The sequence below is a fragment of the Drosophila navojoa genome, chromosome 4, assembly GCF_054131105.1.
Source record: "Drosophila navojoa isolate 15081-1374.11 chromosome 4, UAZ_NAV_1.0, whole genome shotgun sequence".
Classification (NCBI taxonomy): Eukaryota; Metazoa; Arthropoda; class Insecta; order Diptera; family Drosophilidae; genus Drosophila; species Drosophila navojoa.
In genome coordinates this window covers 20,020,143-20,047,644 of record NC_142892.1, presented here as the reverse complement: position 1 = coordinate 20,047,644, position 27,502 = coordinate 20,020,143, and the positions used below count along the sequence as shown (strand labels likewise).

At 40.7% G+C, this 27,502-nt stretch overlaps 5 protein-coding genes and 1 pseudogene across 9 annotated transcripts in view; 4 read left to right on the top strand and 2 right to left on the bottom strand.

The window, feature by feature from the left end:
- The first annotated feature begins 112 nt into the window (after positions 1-112).
- wls (Wnt ligand secretion mediator) lies at positions 113-3,549 on the top strand. 2 transcript variants are annotated; one of them, XM_089258906.1, is made up of 3 exons: positions 113-238; positions 297-1,813; positions 2,644-3,549. In XM_089258906.1, exons 2-3 carry the CDS (start codon positions 505-507, stop codon positions 3,021-3,023), a joined length of 1,689 nt encoding a protein of 562 aa, XP_089115032.1. In that variant the 5' UTR covers positions 113-238; positions 297-504; the 3' UTR covers positions 3,024-3,549. The 2 variants fall into 2 exon arrangements, with proteins under 2 accessions (XP_089115032.1, XP_017957950.1); XM_018102461.3 differs by having other exon boundaries at positions 135-1,813.
- Positions 1,972-2,566, top strand: LOC108652311 (V-type proton ATPase 16 kDa proteolipid subunit c pseudogene; annotated as a pseudogene).
- Positions 3,550-3,556: 7 nt separating the features above from the next.
- Positions 3,557-5,138, bottom strand: Alg10 (alpha-1,2-glucosyltransferase Alg10). Its single transcript, XM_018102462.3, has 3 exons — positions 4,901-5,138; positions 4,359-4,829; positions 3,557-4,291 (listed from the first exon to the last, which is right to left on the bottom strand). The coding sequence occupies exons 1-3, from the start codon at positions 5,051-5,053 to the stop codon at positions 3,566-3,568; spliced, it is 1,350 nt and encodes a 449-aa protein (XP_017957951.1). The 5' UTR covers positions 5,054-5,138; the 3' UTR covers positions 3,557-3,565.
- Positions 5,139-5,574: 436 nt separating this feature from the next.
- LOC108652579 (uncharacterized) lies at positions 5,575-7,149 on the top strand. Its single transcript, XM_018102791.3, has 3 exons — positions 5,575-6,136; positions 6,195-6,901; positions 6,959-7,149. The coding sequence occupies exons 1-3, from the start codon at positions 5,710-5,712 to the stop codon at positions 6,995-6,997; spliced, it is 1,173 nt and encodes a 390-aa protein (XP_017958280.1). The 5' UTR covers positions 5,575-5,709; the 3' UTR covers positions 6,998-7,149.
- Positions 7,128-27,502, bottom strand: part of IRSp53 (Insulin receptor substrate 53 kDa) — a 34,743-nt gene continuing 14,368 nt past the window's right edge. For 2 of the 4 annotated variants that reach the window (XM_018102424.3, XM_089260329.1), the window contains exons 2-11: positions 21,874-22,558; positions 13,314-13,389; positions 13,146-13,229; positions 13,001-13,062; positions 12,583-12,780; positions 12,445-12,510; positions 11,873-12,377; positions 11,154-11,803; positions 10,946-11,097; positions 7,128-9,933 (exon numbers count right to left, since the gene is read on the bottom strand). In XM_018102424.3, the coding sequence (XP_017957913.1) occupies positions 8,376-9,933; positions 10,946-11,097; positions 11,154-11,803; positions 11,873-12,377; positions 12,445-12,510; positions 12,583-12,780; positions 13,001-13,062; positions 13,146-13,229; positions 13,314-13,389; positions 21,874-21,918 (3,396 nt within the window). In that variant the 5' untranslated portion in view covers positions 21,919-22,558 and the 3' untranslated portion in view covers positions 7,128-8,375. The remainder of the gene's footprint in view (positions 9,934-10,945; positions 11,098-11,153; positions 11,804-11,872; positions 12,378-12,444; positions 12,511-12,582; positions 12,781-13,000; positions 13,063-13,145; positions 13,230-13,313; positions 13,390-21,873; positions 22,559-27,502) is intronic. The other 2 variants (XM_018102425.3, XM_018102426.3) reach the window with 2 other exon arrangements.
- Positions 23,094-23,962, top strand: LOC108650285 (uncharacterized). The gene is made up of 2 exons (XM_018099404.3): positions 23,094-23,728; positions 23,782-23,962. Exons 1-2 carry the CDS (start codon positions 23,194-23,196, stop codon positions 23,955-23,957), a joined length of 711 nt encoding a protein of 236 aa, XP_017954893.1. The 5' UTR covers positions 23,094-23,193; the 3' UTR covers positions 23,958-23,962.

Here is a 27,502-nt window from a genome sequence, read left to right as displayed (position 1 = left end):
TATGCTCACTGACCAAACTGGCGTGCCTTATCTCTTGATGTTTTTATTAAAAGCTGTATTAATTTAGAACATTTGCTCACAAGCCCTATTTACTTGTATAGTGGTGTATTGCTATCGGTATTTAACGACTATCGGGCCTGAAGCTGATTCAGAGGTGTCAGCTCTTTTAATATAAACAAATTCTTTTCCAAAATTTCTGTATAACATTGCACAAAATGATTAACAGAGTTATATTAAAGTAAGATAAAAATATCAAATTATTTGGATTCATTTAAATGTGATATTGTGGCCACCAGCTGCTTGCATACTTATCTACGCATGAGGTGACATCTCTGCCATTTGTGTATACGAACGCCGCTTTGTTTGTTTCGCCGACATCTGACAGAGTCAGTTCTTTTTATAGCGTGGTATCTAAAACATAAACCATTTGTTTATCTTAGCGAAGCAGCAGCAGAAAAAGAGCCAGTCTTACTTAATTACAGTGAGTGGTACACACCAAAAGCCATGGCAGGCACCATTCTTGAAAATTTAAGCGGACGCAAGCTATCCATATTGGTCGGCAGCTTGCTGCTCTGTCAAGTGGCTTGCTTCCTGATTGGTGGCTTGTATGCACCTGTACCTGCTGGCCATCAGATCGTGATGGGCATCAAATGCCGGGATGTTCCTGGCCGTCAGAATGACACCAGCTTTTTTCTATATTCGAGAGGTAACGGCGCTTGCGATTCTGTTCAGGATATAGACATCGAGAAGGATCCACTAAAGATGGCCAATCAATTGGTTTATGTGTTTCAAATGCCGCTGCCACGAGACAATCGAACGCTCGACTACTCCCGCTGGCAGCAAAATCTCATCGGAGTGCTTCAAATGGACATTGCATACGACTTCTCGTCGGAGTTGCGGGAGCCCCCCAAAGAGCTTCAACTGACAATTGACACACGGCTTGCATATCGCAACAAAAACGACGAGGACTCAGATTGGAAGCCCTATGCGCACAGCATTGAGAAGCGCTTTTTGGATTGTCGTGCCGAACACGTCGGCCTTCAGGAAATACTGTACACTTGCGACATAATCCCACTATTCGAACTGGGTGCACTACATCATAGTTTCTATCTGCTCAATTTGCGTTTTCCTATGGACACACCAAAGCGATTAAATCTCCAGTTCGGACACATGCACGATATCATATTGACAGCTATACATCAGAATGGAGGCTTCACACAGGTCTGGCTGTTGCTTAAAAGCGTGCTCTTTCCCTTCATCATTGGCATAATGGTCTGGTTTTGGAGACGTGTCCACATACTCCAACGTTCTCCTGCATTGTTGGAGTACATGCTGTTGTATCTGGGCGGCGCTCTTAGCTTCTTGAATTTGCCATTAGAATACCTTACGCTGAGCTTTGAAATGCCATACATGCTTCTACTAAGCGATGTGCGCCAGGGCATATTCTATGCAATGCTCCTGTCCTTCTGGCTGGTCTTTGCCGGAGAGCATATGTTGATACAGGATTCGCCCAATAAGTCGACCATACGCTCACGGTACTGGAAGCACCTGTCTGCAGTTGTTGTCGGTTGCATTTCGCTTTTCGTCTTTGACATTTGCGAGCGAGGAATGCAGTTGCGGAATCCCTTCTACTCCATATGGACAACGCCGTTGGGCGCTAAAGTGGCCATGAGTTTCATTGTGCTTGCTGGCGTTTCGGCTGGCATTTACTTTGTTTTCCTCTGCTATATGGTCTGGAAGGTCTTCAAGGACATTGGCGACAAGCGCACCTCGCTGCCATCCATGTCCCAAGCACGTCGACTGCACTACGAGGGTAAGTCTGAAGCTAAAGTGAAAACTAAATTATGTTATGCGACTAGTTGTATTGCCTACTAATATTATTCTATCACATATACTAACTTCGATATATATGTACATACATATATTACTTTATTAATGTAATGAACTTGGCTGAGACCGGATTTTCAAAACCTAAATATCACATAGAAGGCGATTATATATGTATTAGATGTGAAATTGAATTTAGCAACGGATTAGTTCACTTGAAATCTCCATAAAAATGGCAAAGCATATTTCAGAGGCGACAATGGATCAGCCGATTTACGCCAGCTTCTTCTGTGTAATGGGCGTTACCGCGGCGATTGTGTTCACGACTTTGGGGGCCGCTTATGGTACGGCTAAGTCTTGCTTGGGCATTGCCTCGATGTCGATAAAACATCCGGAGTTGATTATGAAAGCGATTATACCAGTGGTTATGGCTGGCATTATTGCAATCTATGGCCTGGTTGTCGCTGTCCTGCTGGCCGGCTCGCTCTCCCCTCTGTACAGCAACTTCACGGCCTTCCTCAACTTGGGTGCTGGGATTGCTGTTGGTCTATCGGGAATGGCTTCCGGCTTTGCCATTGGAATCGTGGGCGATGCTGGCATTCGAGCTACTGCAATGCAACCGAAACTTTTCGTTGGTCTCGTCTTGATACTTATCTTTGCCGAAGTATTGGGTCTTTACGGGCTCATTGTAGCCATCTATTTGTTCACCAAATAAAACTACCGAATAATTAAAGAATAATGTATAATTTTTTATAACTTTTTTGAACGTACTCTAGATATGTTATAATCTACAATTGGAAGATTTGTCTATTGTAGGTCTTATCTACCGCTTCAAATTCCTTATGCTGGCCACTTTGCTGTGCGCTGGTTTGACCGTCGCCGGCTTCATAATGGGCCAAATGGCCGAGGGACATTGGAAGTGGAACGAAGATATTGAAATACAGCTGACCTCCGCTTTTCTCACTGGCGTCTATGGCATGTGGAACATCTATATCTTTGCCCTCATCATCTTATACGCACCGAGTCACAAGCAATGGCCCACAATGCGTCACAGCGACGAAACGACCCAATCTAATGAGAATATTGTCGCCTCTGCTGCTAGCGAGGAAATCGAATTCAGCAACCTGCCCTCCGATTCGAACCCAAGCGAAATCTCATCACTCACATCCTTTACGCGCAAGGTGGCCTTCGATTAGGAGCTGGCCAAGGGTTATGATTTCCGTTGTGTGCCAAACTATTTCTTAGATAAGTGTTTGGCGAGCAAACAACGCTCTTCATTAGTATTATAATTTCCAGTAACAGTTCTTGCCTAATTTCTTGCATTTTACAAAACATTTATATATATATATATATATTAATATTACTTATTAGCATTTATAAATGTATTTTTATCGAATTTTCTCTGCATGCTCAAAGTAGTGTCAAGTCCAAGTCCAAAAGTTTTATTGATATTTGTAGTAAATGCGTGTACTTATTTATTTTTTTGTCTTTACGCCTCGGCAGTATTATCTATATATGGAAAACTTTTTAACTAGCCTTTAAGAGACTCTATAATCGAACCCGAACATTTTTAAGGTGCTTATGGTTGCATGCACAACATTTAAACACAACATAGAGATATTATATACATACAACCAATATCAAATCTTGTCCACTCTCAATCGTAGAGCAATTTCTTACTCCATTAGTAATTCAAATGAATAAAGAAAAGCAATATTTAAATTATCTGTTTCCCTCTCTACCATATAATTCGCTGCGGTGTGCGATAGTTCTTCCAATAAAATTCTTTTGTTAAGTACACGTAGAATGTAACCACATTCAGGAGCAGATTTCCGCCTAACTCCAGCCACTCGGCAAAGCCCTTCCGAGCGGGTCGAGTATGCAGCCGAAAGATAATATATGGCACCAAAAAATATCGCACTTCGAGCAGACGTTGGAAGCACAACACCAACACCAGAGCCAGCGGAAACATCAGCTTAAAGCTATCCGACATATGCCTTAACCCGCAACAGAGCAGAGTCAAAGCCAGGAGATAAACTGGCGCCATGACATAGCGGAACCACCAGAATCGCCCGTAGAGGCGACTCCACACGTAGAAGGTGTAGTGACGATTGTCAGCTAGCAAATAAGGATGAACCACAGTATTGTAATGTACAATCGTAGTTATGAGCAATATGGCCAACAACGAGAGCACTAAATGACGTCGCAGCAATCCTAATGCCAATCGAAGTTGTCGCAGTGTATTGGAGATACCGAAGCCAGCGGCAAAAATCGAAAAATAAAAGAGCTGCGGTAAATGCAGCGTAGCTTCGTGAGCGCTCTTGTCGCCTAACACAATGGAGCCATTGATGCAGATGAAGCCAATGAAAGGCAATATAATGGAGGCGTAGAAGCAGCATTTAGCCAAAATACTTAAAATGCTATTGCAAATCAGTTGCGGACTGCCTAGCAGCTGTTGCCAAAGCTATAAGAGAACAAATTAGTATATATAAATTAAAATGATATGCGTTCGTTTAGAAATGGTTGCGCACCTTGCTGCTAAATAGGCGTACCGGTCGTTCATTAGACGGACAAGATCTCGTGCACTGCTGCACAACGGTGTCTAGAACAGTGATGCCACAGCACATGCAGACCCAAACGATGTTGGTCTGGCGCATGAGCACACTCGCAGCACCCCAGACAGCGGCGGGCAAATGAGCTTCCTGTTGCCAATAATTGTAGAACAAAAGCACCATGGTGAGGGCCAACGTGTCAGTGTAGTACAAATGGCTGAAAAAGTAGAGTGGAGGCAGCACAGACATTGTAATTGCCTCATGCGCCGCATAAGCATTGCCTCCTACTCCTGCCAGCGTTCGACGCCGTATTTTGTAGAGCAATAGAATGTTGATACCAGCCCCAATGAGGCTTAGTAGACGGAGGCCCGTGACTGTGCAGCAGTTGATCGGCTGCAGCACCAACGCAATGAAATATAAGCCCGGAAAGGTGGTGATCTTGGAGTCCCACTATAATAATTGCAAACGCCAATTGATTTGAAGCTGTTGCTATGGTTGCAATTCCAACTACATTTACATACCACATCGAATTGTTTACGACAGAAAGCCAAGCCCTGTGGTATATGAAATTCTTCATCGATGATGTACTCAGCTGTGCCGTTTACACGCAGAAATAGAGGCAACGAGTACAATACAAAGCCCACAGGCAGTACAAATTTCCAGGACAACGACATTCTCAACGAGCCATTGATCAGAAGACTTTGTTTATTTCTGCACGACGACACCGGCTAATCTAAATTATTTTATCGCCTGGAAACTTATCGATATTTTGGTATTTTATGAAGTTTTCCTTTAACAGAACTGTTATTTGAAATCTGACGCCGGATAAAATTTACAACTGCTAATAATTACCAGCAATGAATAAAAATTATATTAAGAATATGAATATTAAGAATATGTTAATTACTTAGTGTAAAGCATTCGACAAATCGCGTTCGAAAGAAAAACAATAGATATTAATATTGCAAAGTATTATTTGATTGAAGTATATATGAATGGAAAGTATAGAGATACCTTAAGCTCCTTTGAATGCATTGAGGCGTAAAATTTATAAAAGACATATTTAAATTTTAAGTATTTTGGTTGAAATAGAGAGCTTTTCAAATTGCTTCAAATCATTCATTCACAAACCCTTTGATTTCAATTTATAGCACAGGATAGCAACAGGTATAAATAGAAATAGTAATCCGTTTTTGCTATAAAAGAACAATATTTTCCAACAACTGATGTCTGGTCACATTGTCTAAAAAACAGCTGTTGCTTATATACTTTCTACGAGTGCATTTTACATTGTTTATGTTTTTACTTTCAGTTTTGAGAGTATTTTGAAATGAACAAAACTATTTTAGATCTTAATGATGACTGCATAGAGTGTTTATTTAAATGTCTTCCGATTGATACTCACCTGAGCTTGGCAAGAGTTTGCACACGTTTTCGAAATGTTTGGCTAAATTATCGTAAATATATTTATGCTCGACTTGAACTTGGAGAAACAACCGCTGAAGGATTTCAACAAGAGCTGTTGCTATTGCGACAAATAAGTGAACATGTAAAGCATATAACTATAAATATGAACAGGAACTTCGACTGGAGTGGCGCGCCATTAGCACATTTCATGGCCATTCTACAAAACATGTCTGCACTTGAACGTGTGTTACTGTGGATTAGGGAAGACGAATCACATAAGACTTATGAATGCATCCTGCGAGCTCTTGAGCGATTGCCAAGGATGAAAGGAATCGCCACTTATCAAGATAGTTGGTTATCCAATCACAAAATAAACCATTGAGATATTTATTGATTGCTTTCTTTCAGACAACGTTATTGATAGTTTATATCAGTTCAACGACTGTGAAAGCTTGCTCAGGGAATCGGCTCAAAGTAGAGACCCGCTGATGGAATTCATTGAAAACCATACGAAAATACGTGTATTGTTATTTAATGATGCTTCCATTCGGCCAACTCTAGAGGATCTTGTGCGGCACTCAACGTGTGTAAGGGAGCTCACTTTTCGCATGACCCAAAAGGCTGCTGAGTACGTGCCTCTGGCTGAACTGCCTGCGCTAAGGGAGCTGCATATCTTTGGCAATGGCCAGAAACAAGATTGCTGCCCTCTGCTGCCATTAGTAAAATCAATATCCTCAAAACTCTCCCAGCAACTGCACACCCTAACGATCAATGCGCCTGGACTTGGCTATCCAGAAGCCTGTGAAATTGCACGTATAAGTAGTTTGCAGCGACTGGATTGCCATCTTACAGATCCACAGTGCCTGAAGCCTTTGATTGCTCTCAATCAGCTCACCGAGTTATTTATACAGCTACCAGACTGTAGTCCTATCGATGACTTGGTTTTAGATATAATCAAACATTGCCACAAGTTAAATGTTTTAAGAATAGATTTACCAAACCTAGGCTCAAATTTTCTTCCTGAGGCATATAAGTTGTTGCAACAAGTGCGAGATCCAAGCAAACAGGAGCCATTAATACTTCTGCTGGGTATCAATTGTACAAATTTAGACAAGGTAAGCCCATTCGTATTGAGTCTAAAACAATTTTAATAAATTTCATTTGTATTGCAGAATATGAATAGTTATTTAAAGGTAATACGACAAGAATAATAAGTAGAAGTGTTCTAGTCCAGACTGCTCGATATACAGATTCTTGCGTCCTGATCAAGAATATATGCAATATAGGAACGTCATAAAAATAATTATTATTTGATCATATGTATGTATATTAAAGAATTAATTTTCCTTATTGAATGATTTACCATTTTGATTTTTTATTCGGCATAATATTTGAATTTACATATTTCGAGGTTTAACATATAATCATTTTTAATAACAAACAATACAACTTAATGACTACCAAGAATCCTTGCCTCTCAACCTGCTCAACCTAAGAACTAAGACGCGATCCTCTCAGCTCGTCGGGCATGACAGAGGAGACCGATCCGCTTCTATTTAAAATATATATAAGGTTTATATTACTTTTGTGTTCGGATTAGATTGTGTTCGAGTGTCTGAGTGTGTCTGAGTGTGTGTGGATGTAGCTGAAGCTTTTAGTTGTCCTGTTCATAACAAAAACTCCACCTTGCGCATTCGTTGCTACTTGTTGACGCTCCGGTATATCATCGGAGCGGATCGATCGTTAGTCTTCGTGTGGCGCAACTTGATCGTGGCGAATTGGGAGGCGCTGCAAAGATGAACGAACATTTCCAGTAGAACGAGGCTGCATGCCAGCTATGCTACGCTGTTCTAGCAGAGCACTTATACGATACATAAGGGAGGCACAGAGACTTGTGGAGACAGGGCTAGTAAGCGACTTTAGCAAAGTGTGGGTTTTGTGTGTTATAGTGGAATACCATCTACGGGATTGTAATTTGTGTGTTGGCTTTCAGTAGCCCATGGAATAGTTGCGATAAATACCGCGCCTGCTGCAAATATATAAAATACATTTATTATATACTCCCCTCATTTGCTGTTGTGTGTGCTTAGAGAATGTAACATGATGCAAGAGCTTATGACTAAAGCAAAAAAATAAGATATATATATAATATAGGTATATTTATGTATATATGGTTCATGTGTTTATGCTTAGTTTAAAACTGTGCGTTATGCAAGGCACCAAAATAATGGAAGCTCTCACGCGCTGTGAGCTCTGAAAGAGCAGTAAGCCGTCGGCGTTGGATGATTGGAGCATGCTTAAAATTTTCTTGATATTTGGAAGCACTTGGAAGAAATATATCATAATTTTAGTAGTTATTTGAATACATTGTTGATCAAATTTCTGGTAACTTTAGAGTTCCAGAATAGAATATTGGGTGCTTATTTCTAATGTTTCTCTGGGATTTGAATTCCGTTTGGTTACTTCGCATACTCTCCTCAATCGCCGTCACGCTCGGCGCATTTTCTTCTCCGGTAAGAAAACGGCGAAACTACAAACTCCTCACATAGCCCGCAATTTGTTCTGCTCCTAGCCCGTTGCCCCTGGTAGCTATTTCAGCTTGGCGCTGGCAGATTTCTGACTGGTAATGCCATGCTGCTCCTGGTCCCAGAAGTCGTACCACGGACCGTAGCTCTTGTTGCCCACATGCGCCTTCAGATTGCGCTCCAGTGTCGCGCTGCTGTTGATGTTGTTGTTGTTAATGTTGTTGATGTTGTTGTGGTTGTTGTTGTTGCTGTTGTTGTTGCTGTTGTTGTTGTTGTTGTTGGAGGATGATTTGAGCAGGCGCGTGCGCGGCAGAATTGTCGCAGTTGGTGCACCATTAGATCCATTAGCTGTGGAGTTGCGGGTCAGCGTGCTGTCCTGATCCTTGGAGCTGGACTTCTTCAGCGTATTTGTCGCAATCGTGGATGTGGATGAGCGAAATGTGTGGAACTCCATTTGCTGCTGCTGCTGCTGATGGTGCTGATGCTGCTGATGCTCTCGGCGTCTCAGCTTGTCATCCTTGCGCACCAGATGATCATTGATCACGATGCAGTCATAGGGATCGGAGCTGGTCGACTTGATCTCTGCCTCAGACTCATCCTCGCTGGTGTAGTACTGCTTGAGTATGTCCTTGCGCTTGAGCGTCTTCATGACTAGGCCATGATTGCCAACGCCTCCTCCGTGGCCCGAATTACCGCCTCCATCGTGCTGCATGTCATCGAAGAAGTTATTGACGTCGCTCATCTTCAACGTGCCATGATCATCGCTGTCGCCCTCATCCGTGGAGTGCGGAAACTGTTGTTGCTGCTGCTGCTGCTGCTGCGATGGCTTCGATCGGCTGAGTGTTTGGGACTTGTGCTGCGGCGTGGAGGAGGCCAGTGAGGCGGAGCCAGAGCCTTGCTTGTCCAGCTTGCGGTGTCCATGGCCATAGTCAGACTGCAGCTGCTGCTGCTGCTGACTGCGGCGGATGGTGCTCAAGCGTTCGCTTTCCGACGGCTCCTCTATATCAATCTCAATGGTCTTCATGATCTTCATGCGAGACTTGGGCGTGTAGCCGCTGCTCCTCTGCTGCTGCTGCTGCGGCTGTTGCTGTTGTTGTTTTTGTAGCGGCATGGCCGGGCTGACTCCATAGATGTTCTCATCATCGTCGCCGTAGATCTCTGTGCTGGTGATGCTGTCCTTGCGGCCACGCTTCTCCTGCGACGAGCTGGAGTTCTGCGACTTGGTCAGCGTTCCAGTTCCATTGCCATTGCTGTGATTGTGACGCTCTCGATCCTCTTCGGAGCGCTGTTCGTCCCGCATCTCCTCCATATTGGGCGCTGCAACCAGGTCGCGATGCTGCCAGAGCGACATGCCAGCTAGGATGTCCTCAGTGCGTCCTCCGCCAAACTTCCAGAAGGACTTGGTGCGCTTCAAGCCTGCGCTGGATGCCTGCAGTATCTCATCGTCCGAGGCAATCAAATCGTATCGCATTTTGCCACCGATGCCTCCGCCGCTCTGCCGACTCAGCCGGTTCAAGCTCTTGTCATCGATCTGGCTGTCCACGCTGTTGCGGAAATTACGATTCAGCGTCCACGAAGCCACGTCCCTGGGCACCGTGTGGGTGTTGGTGTCCGCGCGTCGCCTTCGTGGTTATATGTTTGTTGGTGGGTTAAGCGGGTAGTCGTGGGTGCGGTTGGTGTGTGCGGGCGTGGTTAACACAAAGGATGCGACAATGATGAAGGGCAACAAAGTATATAATGATGATACATGAAATCAAAAGAGCAATAAAAGAGCAAACGAAAATAAATAAGGTCCTTAATAGCATACTGAACATATATTATATCCGGATGAAGCTACGATGGGTGCGCAGATTAGTGACAATAGCAGCGAGTGGGTAATGATATAGACATATGCTAAATTTATATACACTCATACATACATATATTTCCGGTAGTGGGGCATTGATAGTCTATAATAATTATTCAAATTAACTTCAACTCCTTAAATCTTAGTTGGGCTACAAAATAGAACTACTTAAAATATCGTTAAAGTATATAATTATGTTCTAGTAAGTACAGCCTAGTCGTGGCAGCTAGAGCAGAAGATACTCTGAACTACGGCAAGTGCATTTATGAATCTCCGCTCCTTCTGTTTAATGGATAGCCATAGATGAAGCAATCTTTTCAGTTAAGTAATTTTGAAATCTTATGAATCTTCGTTTCAGATTTGTTGACATCTAAGGAATGCGAAAATTCATTCCTCACTTTGTCATGTTAGTCATGGCAAAGTGGACTCTGCTCGTCGTGCTGCTCTAGGATTTATATATACATATATATATACTTTATTAGGGTCTGCATCGCGTTCTTCTGCCTGTTACATACAATTTTTATTATATCCTGATTCCCATTTCCCATTGACTCATGGTATACATGATAAATAAAAGAAAATGCAAAAATAATTCATAAATTCTGATTTGGTAATTCCTAAAGTTCCCAGATCTTGAAAAAATGTGTAAAAGTACAAGTCAAAGATGAAATTCAAACAGATTAACAAAGACATAATTATCCAATCTAATCTTTCAAGTGCAGTGTATGCATCCTAGCAATGCCCCACCCACACACATAGCTAATATCCACCTCAGCTATTACACTTACCGTATGGGCACGCGCTGTGTGGCTGGCTCCTCGTCGGAGTAGTCGACCTCGGGCTGTGGCGGCGGCTCATTTGCGAAGCCACTGTCATTGCTGCTGTGGAGCGAGGTCTTTGCCGCCGCTGCGGACTTTGTGGACGGCTGGCTCATGGAGCTCTGCAGAGGCAGGCCAATTATTGAAGAATTCGGTCAGTGCAATTCGATGTGCTCACCTGTGCGCCATTCAGCAGCTTCTGCTTGCGTCGCTCCACGGCAGCCGGCACGCCGTTGGGTGCGCAGAAGCTCTGCGAACTGTTCAGCATACGGGAGCTCTGGCTCTGGCCATTCGGGACTGGAGCGGGCAGCGTGGGCGGCGGACCGGGGCGTGGATTGGCTGCCGAGCCGGAGCGGTACTTCTTTTGCTGCTTGATGGTGTCGCCGAACATGCGCGTGGGCGATGACTCCTCGGCGCTGTGATTCCGGCGTCGCCTGTACGTGGCATCGTTGTCCATCAGCTCCATTTGCGCTTCGTATTGCTGCTGCTGCTGTTGCTGCTGCTGCTCATGGTAGCTGCGCATTCCGCTGCTGCCGTAGCTCATGTGCATGTTCTCATAGCGTCGTCCGCTAGATGGCGCCACCTCCAGGCTCTCTGCATTGGTGTAGGCCACAGGGAACCAGCCGAAGTGCTGCGTGCGCAGATTCTCGCCGAACTGCCAGCCCTTGGCCTTGCCGCCCACCAGGGCGATGCGATCGCCCTCCTCGAAGGACAGCTGATTCTCACCCGAAGGCATATAGGCATACAATGCCTTGACCAGTGGACGCTGATCTCCACGCTCCACCTCGCAGAGCGGCAGCTGCTCCTCAATTATTTTGTGTTTGCTGCCTGCGAGATGGGGGACGGCTTAGAGATATAGATATAGATATATAGAGCAGCCCAGGTGAGCCAGTTTACCTGTCATAGGTCCAGCTCCAACGAGGGCCAAATTGAAGTCGGATTTGGCACGCGGCAAGGAATTCTGTCCATAGAGCGCTGATCCCGAGCCACTTTCACGCTCGTGCAGAGTGCGCATGTCTCCATAAGGGGCATCGATGCTGCGCGATTTCTTAAGCTGAGCGCCCATGCCTTGGCTCTGTAGCTGCTCATCATCAGCGTCTTTGATGCGCTCCTGGAGAGACAGAGGGACAGAGGGACATACGGGCACACTGAGAGAGCTGTTAGGGCTGGGGGCAGGGAGGCTGGGACTTACCAGGCGCCTCGTATTGCTGTTGCTGCTGCTGTAGCCGCTCTCGTATGCGGCCGGCGGTATTATCTCACGGGAAGCGGCAATTTCTTGCCAATTTTCGAAATTATTATCAATTACTGTTTTGCCGGTGGTGTGGTAGGCCATCCAGTGCTTGGCGATCGAGCACTGGCGCTCCAAGACGAACCCATAGCGACGACGCTCCTGTGTCATGGCCTGTGTGCGTACAAGAGTTTTTGCTTATGCTCAGTTGTCGAACAAAAGACTCAGGCAACGAACTTACATTCTTATAGCTCTGATCACAAAATATATCGAGTTTCTTCTTCTGATCCTCCAGCAATTGTAGGCTCTGAAACAACATTCGTGTGCTCGCGCTCGTAAAGGCAATCGAAGATCAGCATGAGTATATATATACACTTACTCTCAGCTCCTTTTCCGTGTTCTCGGGCGTGGCCTTTTTCTTGCGCTGCTTCTTCATTGTGGAGACGGCCTTCTGGTAGCTCTCCATGCGCACTTTGTGCTGCTGCATGAACTTCTTCTGCTCATGCTGCACCACTTTTGTGTCCTTCTCCAAATTTGTCTCCAATGGCACCAATAGATCAACATAGAAGGCTTTCAGCTGGAGTTAAGGGAAGTTTCATAAATATGATATGGATATTTTGATATGGAATGAGAGTGTTACTGAGAATGGAAGAGAGTTACTGTGTGTTATGTTTGTGACCGAGTGACTGTGAGGGGGCTAACTTGCAAGAGTGAGTATTAGAGACTCATTCCATGTGTATGTGTTTCTATGCGATTCTCAAGATCTGCTTATGTTATATTACTTTTACTTCACTTACAATATTCATTTGTTGATCCTGAATCTCCTTGTTGACATTCACAACGCTCATCAAAGCTGAACCTGCATTGTATTATGGATTCAGAGTATCGTTGATTAAATACGAATCTCACTCTCAATTGCATTCTTTCACCGTGTGGTCTTACCAATATCGCCCGTTCCGCTTTGTTGCGCGTTCATCGCAATCTTGGCCAATGCTTCATTGAATAGACGCGAGGCTGTTGCGGCACCTGTTGCATGGAGTGGCACGAAATGCATTACAAATTAGTTAACTGTATATGGCCAGTGGAGTATATAGTCTATATGATGATTACCATGCAACGCCTTCAGGTAGCTTTTGCCCGCCGCAATTAGCTGTCTGGCACCCGGATTGAATCTATCGAGTATATTCTGCAATTGCATAGATTAAAACAAATTAATGCTGCTTGAATAAATACTGTGATGTGGTCGCATATGTTAATTAATTGCAATATAATTTATGAGCTGCCACATCGCATTCCTAACGACAGATCATTTAGCTCGGCAATTATGCTTTGTTTTTGCTACCCTATAGACATTCAAGGAGGGTATACTGTTTTCCAGATACGATACTTTATTGAATTTATCTTTCTCTTATATTTTATATCAGATATCTATATCATATATGTATGTATCAATGGAATGACGATACATTGTAGCCTTAACTTCATGAGCTCAGTACAGATTTGTGTACAGGGTATATGCCAATCATGTATCTTGCTTGAGGTACACTAATATTTCATTTAATTCCATGTCTCATATCACACTGTGCTGTGCATTTCTCGCGAGCCTGTCTATCTGTCGTAATGGTTTTTCACGACTTGCTGCGGGTAGTAAAAGTTCGTTGTATAAGCCAAGCGAAATACACAAAAAGCAACATTATTGTGGTCAACACAAAAGACATATACATCATTAGTTCCGCGTAAGCCGCCAGCAAAGACTGCAGAGAGCAGAGAGTCGACGCCTGGAGTCGCGAGTTAACTGCACCTGCGCATTGGCTAAGGCCATACGAATGGTGAATGGAATGAAATGGAATGGGTCGACTAGGCATATGCCATCGCAGCACCCTAACGACAGTAATCTAGTCATCATGTGCTCACTGTGAGAGCATTGCGACAGCTTTCTTCGTTTAATAATCCAAATAAGCAGACAGATTAAAGTCAGATTAAAATGTTGTATAAACCAAACAAACACAGATCCGCCCTAAATTGGTACTCAATTGGAACTTCAATTTGATTATGTCTTCTAATAGATAAAGTTTATTTAATAAACAATGCCGTTTACACTTAAGCGTTGTGTAATATAAGTCAATTAATTGGGCAGAACTCGAATCGAAATTTGTTAGTAGCAAAGAATATAAAACTTAGAAGTAATGGGTAAGAGATGAGAAATAAAAGTCTATTGAAAATAACATTTTCTGTACATTTCTTTTTCATAAACATCAATTCGTAAAAGTAATATGTATATTCAAATAATATGTAAAATAAATACATACATACATACATATATTCAAAAACATATTTATATATTTTATATAAATATATATATTTTTTATATTGAAATTTAATTTAGTTTTTATTAAATTTTGTATATATTTATTATTTCAATGCATATGTAAATTATGTAGTTTAAATAGAATTTACCTATTATATGTTTTATTACCTATTATATGTTTTATTATATTCAATTTTTATATGACTTTTCTTTTTTTTGTGTTTTTTTTTTTATATATATTAATTTTTGATTAAATCAATTCAATAATTTAAATCTGTTGTATTATTTAATTATAATTTATAATTATATATATGTGTACTCTATTATTATTAATTTATTATTAGATTAATGACGGCATCCGAGAAAAAGCAATAAATATGCCGGTGAATCATATAATCAATCAATAAAAATCTGCTAAGCGTGCAGAAAAGTTAGATAACTTAGAAATGCAATAAATAAGCACTTAAATAATAATGAATTGAGTTAGAGGCGAAAATGCATTTGCATACAATGACAGCTGCGACTGCACTTATCGTTTCTCAGGTGACGTAAAGTATTTGGTCATATTGAAGTCGCAATGAGATCAGCTCGAGCCCATCACAAACAAACAGAAGGGCAGAGACAACAGCTCTATTTGGGCAGCGCGTAGAGCAATCCTGGGCTGGGCTCTGCTTTGCTCTCTCCCTCTCCCTCTCTCTCTATTTATATTTGAAGACAATGCCAAACCTCTGAATCGCTGACACGCAACAACGGCTCCAAATGCTGTGAGTGACTCACAAAGCGCTTTATTGTCAGCCACTTGACACGGAGCACTCAGACAGACAGACATACAGACGGAGCTGGCGAACCTGTTGGGGCATAATTAATTACGAGCCCCTTGAAGAATTTCAACAAATATTTTTCGCCTAGAACCGACTTCCTGACTGCACAAGCGAGCAGCACAAAAGAAAAGCACTCATAACTAAATTGTAAGTACTCGCCTTTACATTCCAGCCAAAAATATAAACACAATTAGCAACAAACTGTCAAAAATTCAGAGCCAATAACAAAACACAGATATTTTGCTTTACGAAAACAATTTGAGTTTTTGTATGCAACGTAAAAAATACAATGAATGTCAAATAGTTGAGACACCAGCTCAAAGTAATATTTCCACAATTTTTGTTTTTGTTTTTCAACTTTATTTTTATTTGTTAAAAAATTTATTAGCCGCAAATCGCAGCGTTGAGGCGTGGGAATGCCTGCACTCCGACTGAGACTCAAACTGGAAATCAAACTGAAAATCAAACTTCATATAAGCAAGGTCAGAGCGCGGCTCATACTGTGTATATAGCTTCCATTTATTCGAGTGTTTACTTTCATGACTTATCTTAAGAGCTAGTCCTATCGCAATTAAATGTTTAATTTACATTCAGCTCGAAATTGTTTAATTAGTAAGCGAGTGCATGACAAGTGAACCAACCCTGACACCAGCTAAGCCATGCACTCAAATATCTACATACATGCGTGTATCTATCTATGTATCTATGTGTATATGTATCTATGTTTCTATGTATCCAAGTATCTATGTATCTATGTATCTATGTATCTATGTATCTATATATCTATGTATCTATATGTCTATGTATCTATATATCTATATATCTATATATCGATGTATCTATGTATCTATGTATCTAGCTATCTATATATATATTTATATATCTATATATCTATATGTATAAATATCGATATATCTATGTGTCTGTGTATCTATGTATCTACATATGTATCTATGTATCTATGTATATATGTATCTATGTATCTATGCATCTATGAATCTATGTATCTATGTATCTATGTATCTATGTATCTTTGTTTCTATATATCTATCTATGCGTCTATGTATCTATGTATCTACGTATCTATGTATCTGTGTATGCATCCATGAAATACATTTGTGCACCTTCAACTTGCCTCTAGTTTATTAGGCTATAAAAAGTTTGAACAATTTGTGGCTTGAGTAATTATGGTGGTTAGCACAGCATTTAAATGGACAGTTATGATAATTAGCTGTGATTGGAATTATTTAAGGTACGAAATTACTTGCCTATAAGCCCAGTTCAAGGCAGCAATGCAGGCCTTCAGAAAGTAACGGCCCAACCAAAGGTACTCTAGTTGTCAAGGCAAGGGATCAAATACCAGGAATAAAAATTCTTTTGACACTAAACACAAAATTTATAAAACTAAATAAAGTAAGTACATTTGTTAATGTGTCTAAACAACTCTTAGCGTATTGAAAAGTACATTCCCTTGCATTAATTTGTAGTATACTAATATAATAATAGGCTGAAACAATTTTAGTTAAAGTTTTCACTCAGTAAGCTATAATTTAATACAACTACTTATACTATTTAGTTTAATATATTTTCTATTATTGCATTATGTATGCATGAATAGTGTTTTACTATTATACTAGTTTATCATTTTCACAACCGAATCTAATTTGTTTCGTTATACTTTGGACATAAGTTTCTTTCCTCATACCTAAGCCGCCAGCTACTGCTGCTGCTGCTGCCCACCTTAGCTGAGTTACCTTTAGCCATGCAATTTAGAAAAAGAGCTGACGCAACTTTTATCACACCCGCAAATCTTTTTAGACGGCGCAAAACATTTAACCCAAAATAAATTGAGCGCCCCTCCCGGACCGCTGCGGCCCCTGCCCTGCTTGGGCCGGCTCTAATCGCCGCTTAACATAAATCGCCTAGTGAGCTCGGCACATGTAATTTTTTTAATTAAACAAAACAGAAATAAAAGAGTCGCAATTTTGTTAGCCTCCCTCTATCGCTCTCTCTCTCCCCCTCTCCACATTCACCTCTACGCTTCTGTTTCCTTGGCTGGCAAAGTGGTATCAAATGGGCCTGGCCATAATTCAACGACGCCAGCGGCCACACCCACCGCAGGCATGCGAGAATGCAATCCGCCCAGGCACCAACAACAACAACAACAATTACAACAGTAAGAAACACGAGCCGCAATTATGCCAATTAGAAAATGAAAACTTGCAAATAAAAACGAAATAAAGCAACGACGATAGCCAAATGGAAGGCAGCCAAGCACGCAACAGGTACTCGAGCCACAACAACGAACAACTTGTCCGTTGACAAAACTTTGGCAAAGGCGTCAGGGCGTAACCTCGCCCCCTGCCGCCTCAGCACGCCGCTTCAGCAAAATGCGTGCAAAATGTTTGAAAGTGTTTGCGTGTGTCTTCCCAGGCCAACAAAAAACGAATAAATAATAACAAGAAAAAAATGCGAATCGTAGGGCTTCGCCTGTCCCACTCGGACAATGACATAGTTCCATTATGGCCCAACCTGAACCGTGTGACATCGTTCCAAGCTGTGTCTCCCTTTCGCTCTTGCCCTCCCGCTCTCTCTCCCTCTTCCTCGCCCTCTCTAATGCTGCAGCCTTAGAAATGCCTGCGTCTTCTACTCACAATCCGTCACACTCACATTCACATTCAAATCCACAGTCGCAGTCACAGTCACAGTCACATTCGCAGTCACAGTCTCGGTTCCGATTCCTGCTCCCACTTCGCATTAGACAGCCGTCGTCTCCATCAGTTTCTGTATTTTTCAATTATACTCATTGCCCTCTATCTCTAGCTGCTGCTGTCACTGTGTCTGTTGCTGTTGTTGTTGTTGTTGTTGTTGTAGGTTCAGCACTTGGAACACCTTTGGACGTCAACGTCGCTTCGTCCCACTTGTGCGCCATGCTGAGCTGCGCTCTTGAGTGGCTTCGCCAAGTCTTCAGCCAGGTCCGCACACAAACCCAAGCAATTGCCAGGTCTTTTGTATGCCCACCTGGGCATCATTCGCTTTGGCCAGCAAACCGCTTATTGCAGCTCTGTTTCCCGCCCTGCCGACAGAATGTGCCATAAATCCATTAAAGTGTGTGACAAACAATTGCTGCTGATTTATTTCAAGCACACATCGTCAGGTGGGCAACGACGAAGCAGGCAACGATCTGTGGTCAGCCTTATAGATCTGAAGATGGTGTCCCACATTATTATTATAATTTCTTAAAATCATTATAGTTGCTGAGAATATAATAATATAATTATTAGCTACGTCTCTTTGGAAAATTTTTAACTTTACAATTTATTTTATTCATTTGTGTTTTATAGTTTATATTTATTTCATATATATGGTATACCGTATATAAGGAAGTCTGATAAATCCAATTTATGTTTTATGCGTTCGCCCTTTGACTGAATCTATACTAATCTAATCTATCTAATCTATCTATCTGTGCCCATACTTTCTCCATATAACTTATTTATTGTACTTTATTCTCATTTAAGCTATTTTCTACTTTCTCTTTTTTACAGATATTCTCCCTATGATATGGTTAATCTATCACCAATATCTGATCATTTATATGGAGGAAAGCATAATATAAAACAAGCACAATATTTTAGTACAATTTAGTATATCTCATATACTATCTATCTCAACCTACTTAACTTGTTGCCAAAAACAAAAACTTTACTTTATTAAATTTGTTTTAAAGCTTGAAAACTTGAATAATAAATTTCAACTTGATATTTAAATATAATTAAATTTAATACCTTCCAGCTTCAATCTCTCCCTGAGAGACTCAAAGTAAAGATGTTCAACCTCGCTCTACGCTAAATAGTTATCTCTCGCTCTCTGTCTCTCTGTCCCCCTCTCTCTATAGCTCTTCCAGCTAAGTATCACAACCTTCTGCAATGCTAGAATAAATTCATAGAAGAGACATGAATTGTTTATCCGAAAAACAAACTAAAGTATTGATTAGGATGAGGTCGCATTAGCAAATTGAGCTATCGCTGGCAATAAAAATCGATGCCAATCAATTAATTTGCCAATAACAACAATAAATATATAATGCCAGTCATATTATTATAATCGGTCTATAAACCACTTATGGCTGACAGCTAATCAGAGTCTGTGACAGAGTCGAACGCAACGTATAAATCACAGAGGTATTAAATATATATATAATCTTAGGGAACTGAACAGGAAGTTATTTGATTAATTCACAGCAATTCATTCATATGCATCTGAGAGTTACGTCCTAGCGAATTCGTTTCCTGAATCTTTTCGCGAATTTGTCACAATAATTAAATAATTTTTGTTGTGTTTTTTTTTTCTGGCTGCACTGTGACACAAAAATGCAGCCAAAGCAACAACAAAATGCAAATGCTGTTCGAGTCGAGTCAAGTCGAGTCAAGAAAATGCAGCCATGTGCAACATGAAAAGCCGAGGAAGCACCAAAAAACAAAAATTAAGAAACTGAAAAATTTCCGCAATTTTTAAAGCCGCAAAACAAAGACAACAACAACAGCAACAACATCAACGACAACAACTGTTGCTGTTGCAAGTTGTGAAAACTAAATGTTGCATAATGAAATAGATGCGCGAAATGTGCAACATGCGCCGCCCCTCCCCAAAGCGCCGCCCCGAACTGTCCCCTTCAACACTGCCCTGGCAGATGCCACAGCCCCAGCCCCAGCCAGTAGCTGAAAACTTGCCAAACTCCCAAGACACTATTTCGTTTTCCATTGATTTGGTTGTTTTTCTTTGCATTGTTGTTGCTGTTGTTGTTGTCGTTGCAACTGCCACACCGTGTGGCACAGACGCAATTGAACTTGTTTCGCGCCGTTTCGTTTGCCATATGACCGTATAAAAAAAAGGTCCACAAAACAATAAACAAGCCATATACATATTTTAATGCCGGAGCGGGACTTGACCAAATTCGGCTGTTGATTTCCAGCCAACGAAATTCACTTTCAAATGTCGTTTGGCCAGCCCCGAACGAGATCTGGTCGCAAACAAAACACATAAAGACACATATTTATTGATGGTTTTATCTACAACTATTATTGTGCTTTACTTTTTAGTTCATAGTTTTTTATTTATTGATATTTTGGTGTTTTTGCTTTTTATGGACATCGCGTGCGGTGATTAATTTAAAGCCGATCTTAAATGACAGCGCGGAATGAATTGCCGAGGCTGAGATACCCACCTGAGATACCCGAATAATATTAATTACAGCTTCGATTTGAAAGAAATCTCTAAAGTCACATATTTTTAGTTTCTTATTTCATTCAAGCTACACTTAAGAATTCCTGCTCTAAGCTAATATAGATTATGCAACAATTATCCTATTAACACTCCCATTGAAAGAGGGAGGAGACTTGTTGGGCTCATCATAAGAAAATTGGTTTGATCACACGAATTTTAAACAAGTTTTCTCCAATGTGGCCCAGGGTATTTAGCCCCAGCTGCACATTTCTAGTATAATAAATTGTTTTTCGAATAGCTGGCATCATTATATGGGCTGCAAGCGCTTAGAAAATATGAAAATTAGTCGTCAGACACCTAATACCTAATAGAAATGGCCTTCACGCAATTCGCTTTTGCTTTTGCTTTGCTTTGGGCCAATTGCGAGTCGATTGCATAAGAGAAACAACTGCGGGGCTACCACAGTGAGGCTGCCGGCAGGCAAATTGTGTAAGCCACAGAGCAAATTGTTTTCCCCAGATTAAAATCACATTTTCATCTAATAGACGCCAAACAAGTCGAGTTTTCACCTTGAACGAACCTGCATTTAATTTAAATAAATATTAAATAAAATAAAATGTTTTATCTCCAAATTGAATAATGACTAAATGAAGGTAAGCCCCATTTTATATACCCATGGAAAATGGGAAATCAAGGCTCCATGGAATTTTCATATACTTTTTACAATAGCTTATTGGAAAATTGATTTTAAGTTTTGCTAGACAATTATTATAATTTTTTTTATATGATATTATATTGACCTGAGAATGTTTTCCTTGCTGCGGTTAACGGCTTTACTTTCCTACTGTTTTCTTTATTAATATTGAACTCTATTTAAATTCATAAAATTATATATTTAAAAAATACATTTTTAAATTTTCAACAATTTCCTTTGAGTCAAGTTTTGGCTTCAATTAAAAATAAATTTTTTATCTGATTTCTGCACAAATATTTAAATGTCCAGAATCTTCATTTATATTTTTACAAGTTTTAATTTATATAATTTTAAGCACAGACGTTTCAGTCTTAAATAAATATCTAGAAATAATAAATAAATTTAAATTAATAATTAAATCTTTACTTATTCTCGAGCAGTAATTGTTTCCATTCAACATTGTCTACCTGCCTCAACGTACTGAATGCCTGAAGAAAGCTCATTTGAAATTTCTTTATTACCTCCTAAACTACTTCGGGCTAACCCAAAAAAGGGCAACAACAAGAGCAATGGTAAAAATAGACAAACCAAAAAAAGGTAAAAAAAACCTAAAAAACTTACCCTATAAACACCATCAACGAGTTTTGTAATTTCTTCGGCCTCCATTGTGGAACGTGAAGCCAGTTTGGACTGCGGCTCTGTAGACGGATTTTATTTTTCTGGCGGTTGGGCCAAGTAGCTGAGCTGTAGATGTAGCTGTCTCTGGAGCTACTGGGACAGATGATGATGGAGCTAGCAGGCAAATTCACTTTCAGCTGCAGCTCTGACCGAATGCGCTTCAAACTGGGGCTGCACTCGATTTTCACTTTCTAAAGTGGCACAAACACACACATACGCGCGCGCACACACACACACAGTGATAAGACGTTGAACCGGCCAAAATGTAAACTTGTAACTTTGACTTTCGGCGCAGAATCTTGGAAATCTTGTTTTGAACCGCTTTGGATAGTGTCGTGACTTTCTTTTCGGCGGCCGCACGAGTCCCCCAGCCACGTAACCAGCTAAATTAAATGCCAACACGATCAACGAGCCAACTGTTTTGTCAGCTTTCGGCTTCTCGACGGGTTTTATTTTGGCTTTTTTTTTTTTTTTTTTTGATCTTAGGTAGCGTTTTGAGTATTTGTTTGCACGACAACTTTTCGGCTACTTCTACCGAATTACACGAACTGTAGTTGCCGACACGTGATCTGATCAGATTTGATCTGATCTGACCTGAGCCGAGCTGATTGAGCTATTATCGAAGGCACTGTAATGAGAAAGAAATTATTCAATATTTATTTGAAGTGAAAAAGAAATTATAAAAAAATAAAACAAAGTTATTGTTGATCTACAGAGTAATAATAAATTAAAACATTAAAAAATTGCATAGATTAGAAATAGTTATGTAAATATGATAAGTAAACGCCTTGGGATTAAGATGAGAAGATGGACTAACGAATGTACTAACAGGAGATGGAGTAAAATGTTAAGGACTAGTAGGTGATGGACTTACTGAAGATGGATTCATGAATAATATGACTCACTTAAGAGGTAGAAATTGATTTATTTACAAACTTAAATATACAACATTAAATCGCTATTTAATTATATACATATATTCTTAAATATATTTTTCTGTTATTTTAGAATTGCTCTACTTTGCAATTCTCAATATATTAAAGCTCAGCTCAAAAAGTTGTCTTCCTATATATTAATATATTTATTTTGCAATAAAATAATTTTTTCAGTATTTACCAGATATTCTAACAGCAAAAAAAAGCTTTTAATTCCACCATAGCAACTGAGGAAGTCTTCATTTAGCAACCGCATTGTTTGATCAATCAGCAAGGAAATATTTCAACTTCTGACAGAGTAAAGTTACTTAGAACACAATAAAAAAAAATGAGTAAATTGGATGATTTGTTGGCCAAAAAGAAAACTGTGGTGCCCGTCTTGGATCTGAGCCGCAGCAACATTCAGACAATTGAGGAATTCAAGAGAGTCATGGAAAAGGTGCCCGACTACAAGATGCGACCCATCAAAGTCCGCGCTGAGGAGATAAAGATACGAGAGAAGGATTATGCCTTCAAAATGCCCAAGAAGGAGATGCGCAAGCTACTGAAGGCCAATGGAGAAAGAGAGACGCTCTACACCTATGCAGATCCCATGCCCAGCGAAATGAAGGACGTTGTGCTCATGGAATTATGCGCCGTGCCCATCGACTGGAAAATGCTAACCACACTAAGGCCTAAGTCCAAGCAAGAGGAGGAGTACTTCAGTCGTATGGTGGAAATGGGCAAATTGGAGCTGAAGACTGAGGCGCGCGACCGACGCGAATTCGCACTGAACAATTGCATCAAGAAGATCAAAAACAAGTCGGGAATTGTGGAAACGCGTCTCATCACCTGTGACTTATGTGGCGAGGAACTATGCTGGGGTATGTAGTCTGAAATCAATTTATAGATCGCTCTAGAATCATCTATTTTGCAGGCAAATTCTGTGGCGACTTTAACTACGATTTGTACGTACGCGTGGAGGCCAAAGTAGTGAAGCCAAAACCCCTGGCCAATTCGACCAACAAGGCAAAGCTCAATGGACGAAAGAAATCAACTTTGGTGGGCGCTAAAATCAAAGTCAAGAAATCGGCAAATGCTAAGCAAACCTAAATCGAATTAAATCTTAACATTTTTACTAATGTTGTATACACTGTAGATTTTTAATTCATCTTAATGTAGATTAGTTTTTGCTACTCGCGACTGGACCATTGCAATTGAAACTGATTGAATTAATTGATGTATTGTTGTTAACTTGAAATTAAAATAAATTTAAGCTACAGTGAATGTAAAATTGATAAATATATTTTAGCGAATACATTTCAAATTTGAATTTATAATAGTATTTAACGGCTGACTAACAGAAGTGCAATGTCAACTGTTTACACTTCGCTGTAATATTAACAGATCTTAAAAAGCAAGTTTACATTGTCCTGTTATACTTGTATTTCAGCGGAGCATAATTGACACTAACAGAATAGAGGAATGCAGCATTCTAATCAGACTTCTTAACATTGCACTGTGAATGTGTTGACATTCAAGTATTTTGCAGTAAATTTGTATGTTATAACAAAATTCTAACAGATTTTAATTTTAGCTTATTGCAGTTCGCTGTAAGCTGAGTGAAGCCATGTTAAAATTAGGTTATTTATAACGGAAGTTAGAATATATTCAACTTTTGCACACCTAGACCAATATAAATCTGTTAACAATGCGCTGCAAATATCAACTTATGCAAAAATTTTATCTTATCTCATGTATGGCAAAGTTTAAGCAAAACTTAATAATCAAAATCGCTTGTTGATCAAAATATAAAGCTCATTACTAACCAAATGAGTTTCTATTGCAAACATCTATTGTATGCATAGTCGAATTCACTCTACTCGTTTCGATATGTTTGTGTTGTACAAAAGAAATTCGTAAATTCCTGAAATGTTAAGTAGCAGAGCAAATGCAAAACAGTAGAAATTTTTAAAATATTTTCAACGCCCATAAAATGTCAAAGACACAAGTTTAGCCGGCATAACAAAAATTAAAATAAAAACAAAACCAAAAAACACAACCAGCCAAATGGAGAGCCAGAAAGCAGCGCTCAAAATGAAATGGCTGAAATATTTAAATTGCCTCTAAACAACAGAGGCAAATAGCCATTAAGGCAATATAAACAAGACAAGGCGCTGCTGCTGCTGCCGCTGCCGCTGTCGCTGTCTTGCCGTCGCCGGTCCGGTGGTGGCGCGTTGGCGCGCTGGCGACAAACGTTCCCAGTGGTAGCCACCTTATAAAATAAAATTAAAAAAAAAAAAAAAAAGAGTAAATACGGCCCACTCACTCGCTTGTGCAACGTTTTGTGCAAGCCTGTCTCTTGTTCTCTCGTTCCCACTCTCTATCTAGCTCTACTTCTGCCTCCTATATGCCCCGTCTCAGTTGCTCAAAAAGAATGCACTGAGTTGTGGCTGCGGCTGCGACTGCGTCGATTGCACAGCTTTTGATTACTAATGAGAAGTTGAGTTCAGTTGAGTTCAGTTGAGTTCGGTTGAGTTCGGTTTGGTTTCGGTTTCGGTTAGCCGATAGCTCTGATTTATGTGGTTTATTTATGGAAATATCTATTCGCGTTGAAATTGAAAATTTACTTTGAATAACAAATTTATAGCATGGCACCCAAGCAGCCAGCGAGCTAGCCCTGCGACGCCGGAATTTCAATTTGATCAACATGAGGAGGTTCTGTAATGTGGCCAATTAGACTTGAGGGAACTTGCTACAATTCAGACTGGTTAGCTTGCATAATACCCTGGAAATAGTGAGGCTGCAGAAGAGGAGGAGCATCGGAACAGCTTATATCATCCTTAAGGACTTAAAAAATCATATTGAAAATAAAAAGCATTTTCTTATAGGAATAATAAAGAAAAAAAAACCAAGCCATCAAATAAGAATATATGTGTGAACTGGAGTATATGCATATATATAGTGCATATATGTACATAAATAAAGACAATAGCCAGATAAAGACAATGATGCCTCATCGAGACAATGCCTGAAAACGGAAGTCGCATCATTCAATTGAAATGCTGTCATTGTCTTATTGGACTTTCATCGCATCAACGAGAGCTAACTAGGCCTAAGCCACTTTCAGGTCTTGTCACTCATCAATAAAGCGAAAGACGTGCAGACAGCAGCGATTACGTGGGCAAGGAGAGAAACATGAAATGATATGCCACAGAAATAAATAAAATGAAATAAAACTATGCAAACAAAACACATAATAGCAATAATGAAAACGCAGAAATGAAAACTCACACAAGGCTTACGAAATCGATTTCGGGTTGTCGTCTGCTTGGATAGACTCAGAGAGATGCAAGATAAACACGATCAAGTGAGAGTGTTGGCGGTTGGAAAGTGTGTTTGCTTTCAGTCTGAAACGATTTCCGCGCGGCTGTTTATGTTTGTCACTGGCCACGCCCCGCTGCGTGCCAGTTAGAATTTCCATGATGGAGGCATAACAAAAGACTTAGGCAACGAACTGGCGAGGCACTCAGCATTCCAGCAGCAAGCCGCAAGGTTGCAGCTTGCGGTCAACGCTGACAACCGATACAGGTGCAGCTCGATTACGAGTATTTTGCAGATGCACAGCATTAGATACCTCGTGCTCACGCTCGTACTTGCACTTGTTCAATTTATGAGCCAGCTTGGCCGACTGGTTGGCGTTTAATTACGAGTCTGCTATGCAAAAACGTTGTTTAACTATTAAGAACAAGGCTAACTTGGCAATCTGGCCAGCCGCCGGCGGCTGCTGCTGCCGCTGTTAAAAACTTGTCCACTCGCCACTGGCCATGATAACAGCAAATCGAATGGAATTTGGAGTTTTACAAAAAAGCCAACAGCTAAATGGAGTTCAATGATGTGAACAAGTGAAGCCATATTTGTAAGCTACTGCATTTTGGCCAGCTCCACATGAGACTTCCCCTTCCTGTCTGCAGAATCTTCAGTTCCACTTCGATCGATCGCTCAACTTTCGCCAAATCGACAAAAATCAACAACAATTTTCCAAACAAATCAAAGAAACACAACAGCTAAGGCCAAAGTGCGAGCAGGGGGAGCTAAGCTGGGAGAGGCGAGACCCTGGGCCCTTATTAGCAAATGCTCATCATTAACATTTGCTGGCTGCTGAGCCGCGATCCCGACTTGACGATCAAATTGCAGCACATGCGAACACGTGTGATGAGCACACAAAAAGATTGTTGTTGATGTTGTAGATGTTGTTGTGAAAATGAAATTAAACTAAAGACTGACAACTGAAAACTGAAAACTGACGACTGAACACCAAAGACTAAAGACTGACGTTTCGAACAGCTGAAGAGTGAACATTGTAACAGACAATGCACAGACATGAACAGCTCAGCATTGGAGGGGTCCAAATTGCCGCCAGATACATTTGCAAATGAGACTTAGCCATAACAGCAAAAAACTAAACAACAAAAAACAAAAGAGAAGAAGAAAAACAATAACACCGTATGCCGATGCAAATTGAGAGCCAAAGCATCAGCGGCCCCCATTGAGACATTGCCCCCTCCAGCAGCCGTACAAATTATTGGCAGTGAAAGTAAAAGCTTAAGTTATTTTCTTTGGGCTGTCGAACCACACAGCTCGCAGCCCAGAAAGCC

What these genes read in the sequence shown, in the direction of transcription:
- wls (XM_089258906.1), top strand. Translation starts at nt 505, where the DNA reads ATGGCAGGCACCATTCTTGAAAATTTAAGCGGACGCAAGCTATCCATA. An exon ending in ACGTCGACTGCACTACGAGG is followed by an intron (nt 1,814 to 2,643) that starts GTAAGTCTGAAG and finishes TGTCTATTGTAG; the next exon opens with GTCTTATCTACCGCTTCAAA.
- Alg10 (XM_018102462.3), bottom strand. Translation starts at nt 5,053, where the DNA reads ATGTCGTTGTCCTGGAAATTTGTACTGCCTGTGGGCTTTGTATTGTAC. An exon ending in GTCGTAAACAATTCGATGTG is followed by an intron (nt 4,830 to 4,900) that starts GTATGTAAATGT and finishes CAATTATTATAG; the next exon opens with TGGGACTCCAAGATCACCAC. An exon ending in TACGCCTATTTAGCAGCAAG is followed by an intron (nt 4,292 to 4,358) that starts GTGCGCAACCAT and finishes GTTCTCTTATAG; the next exon opens with CTTTGGCAACAGCTGCTAGG.
- LOC108652579 (XM_018102791.3), top strand. Translation starts at nt 5,710, where the DNA reads ATGAACAAAACTATTTTAGATCTTAATGATGACTGCATAGAGTGTTTA. An exon ending in AATCGCCACTTATCAAGATA is followed by an intron (nt 6,137 to 6,194) that starts GTTGGTTATCCA and finishes GCTTTCTTTCAG; the next exon opens with ACAACGTTATTGATAGTTTA. An exon ending in ATTGTACAAATTTAGACAAG is followed by an intron (nt 6,902 to 6,958) that starts GTAAGCCCATTC and finishes TTTGTATTGCAG; the next exon opens with AATATGAATAGTTATTTAAA.
- LOC108650285 (XM_018099404.3), top strand. Translation starts at nt 23,194, where the DNA reads ATGAGTAAATTGGATGATTTGTTGGCCAAAAAGAAAACTGTGGTGCCC. An exon ending in TGGCGAGGAACTATGCTGGG is followed by an intron (nt 23,729 to 23,781) that starts GTATGTAGTCTG and finishes TCTATTTTGCAG; the next exon opens with GCAAATTCTGTGGCGACTTT.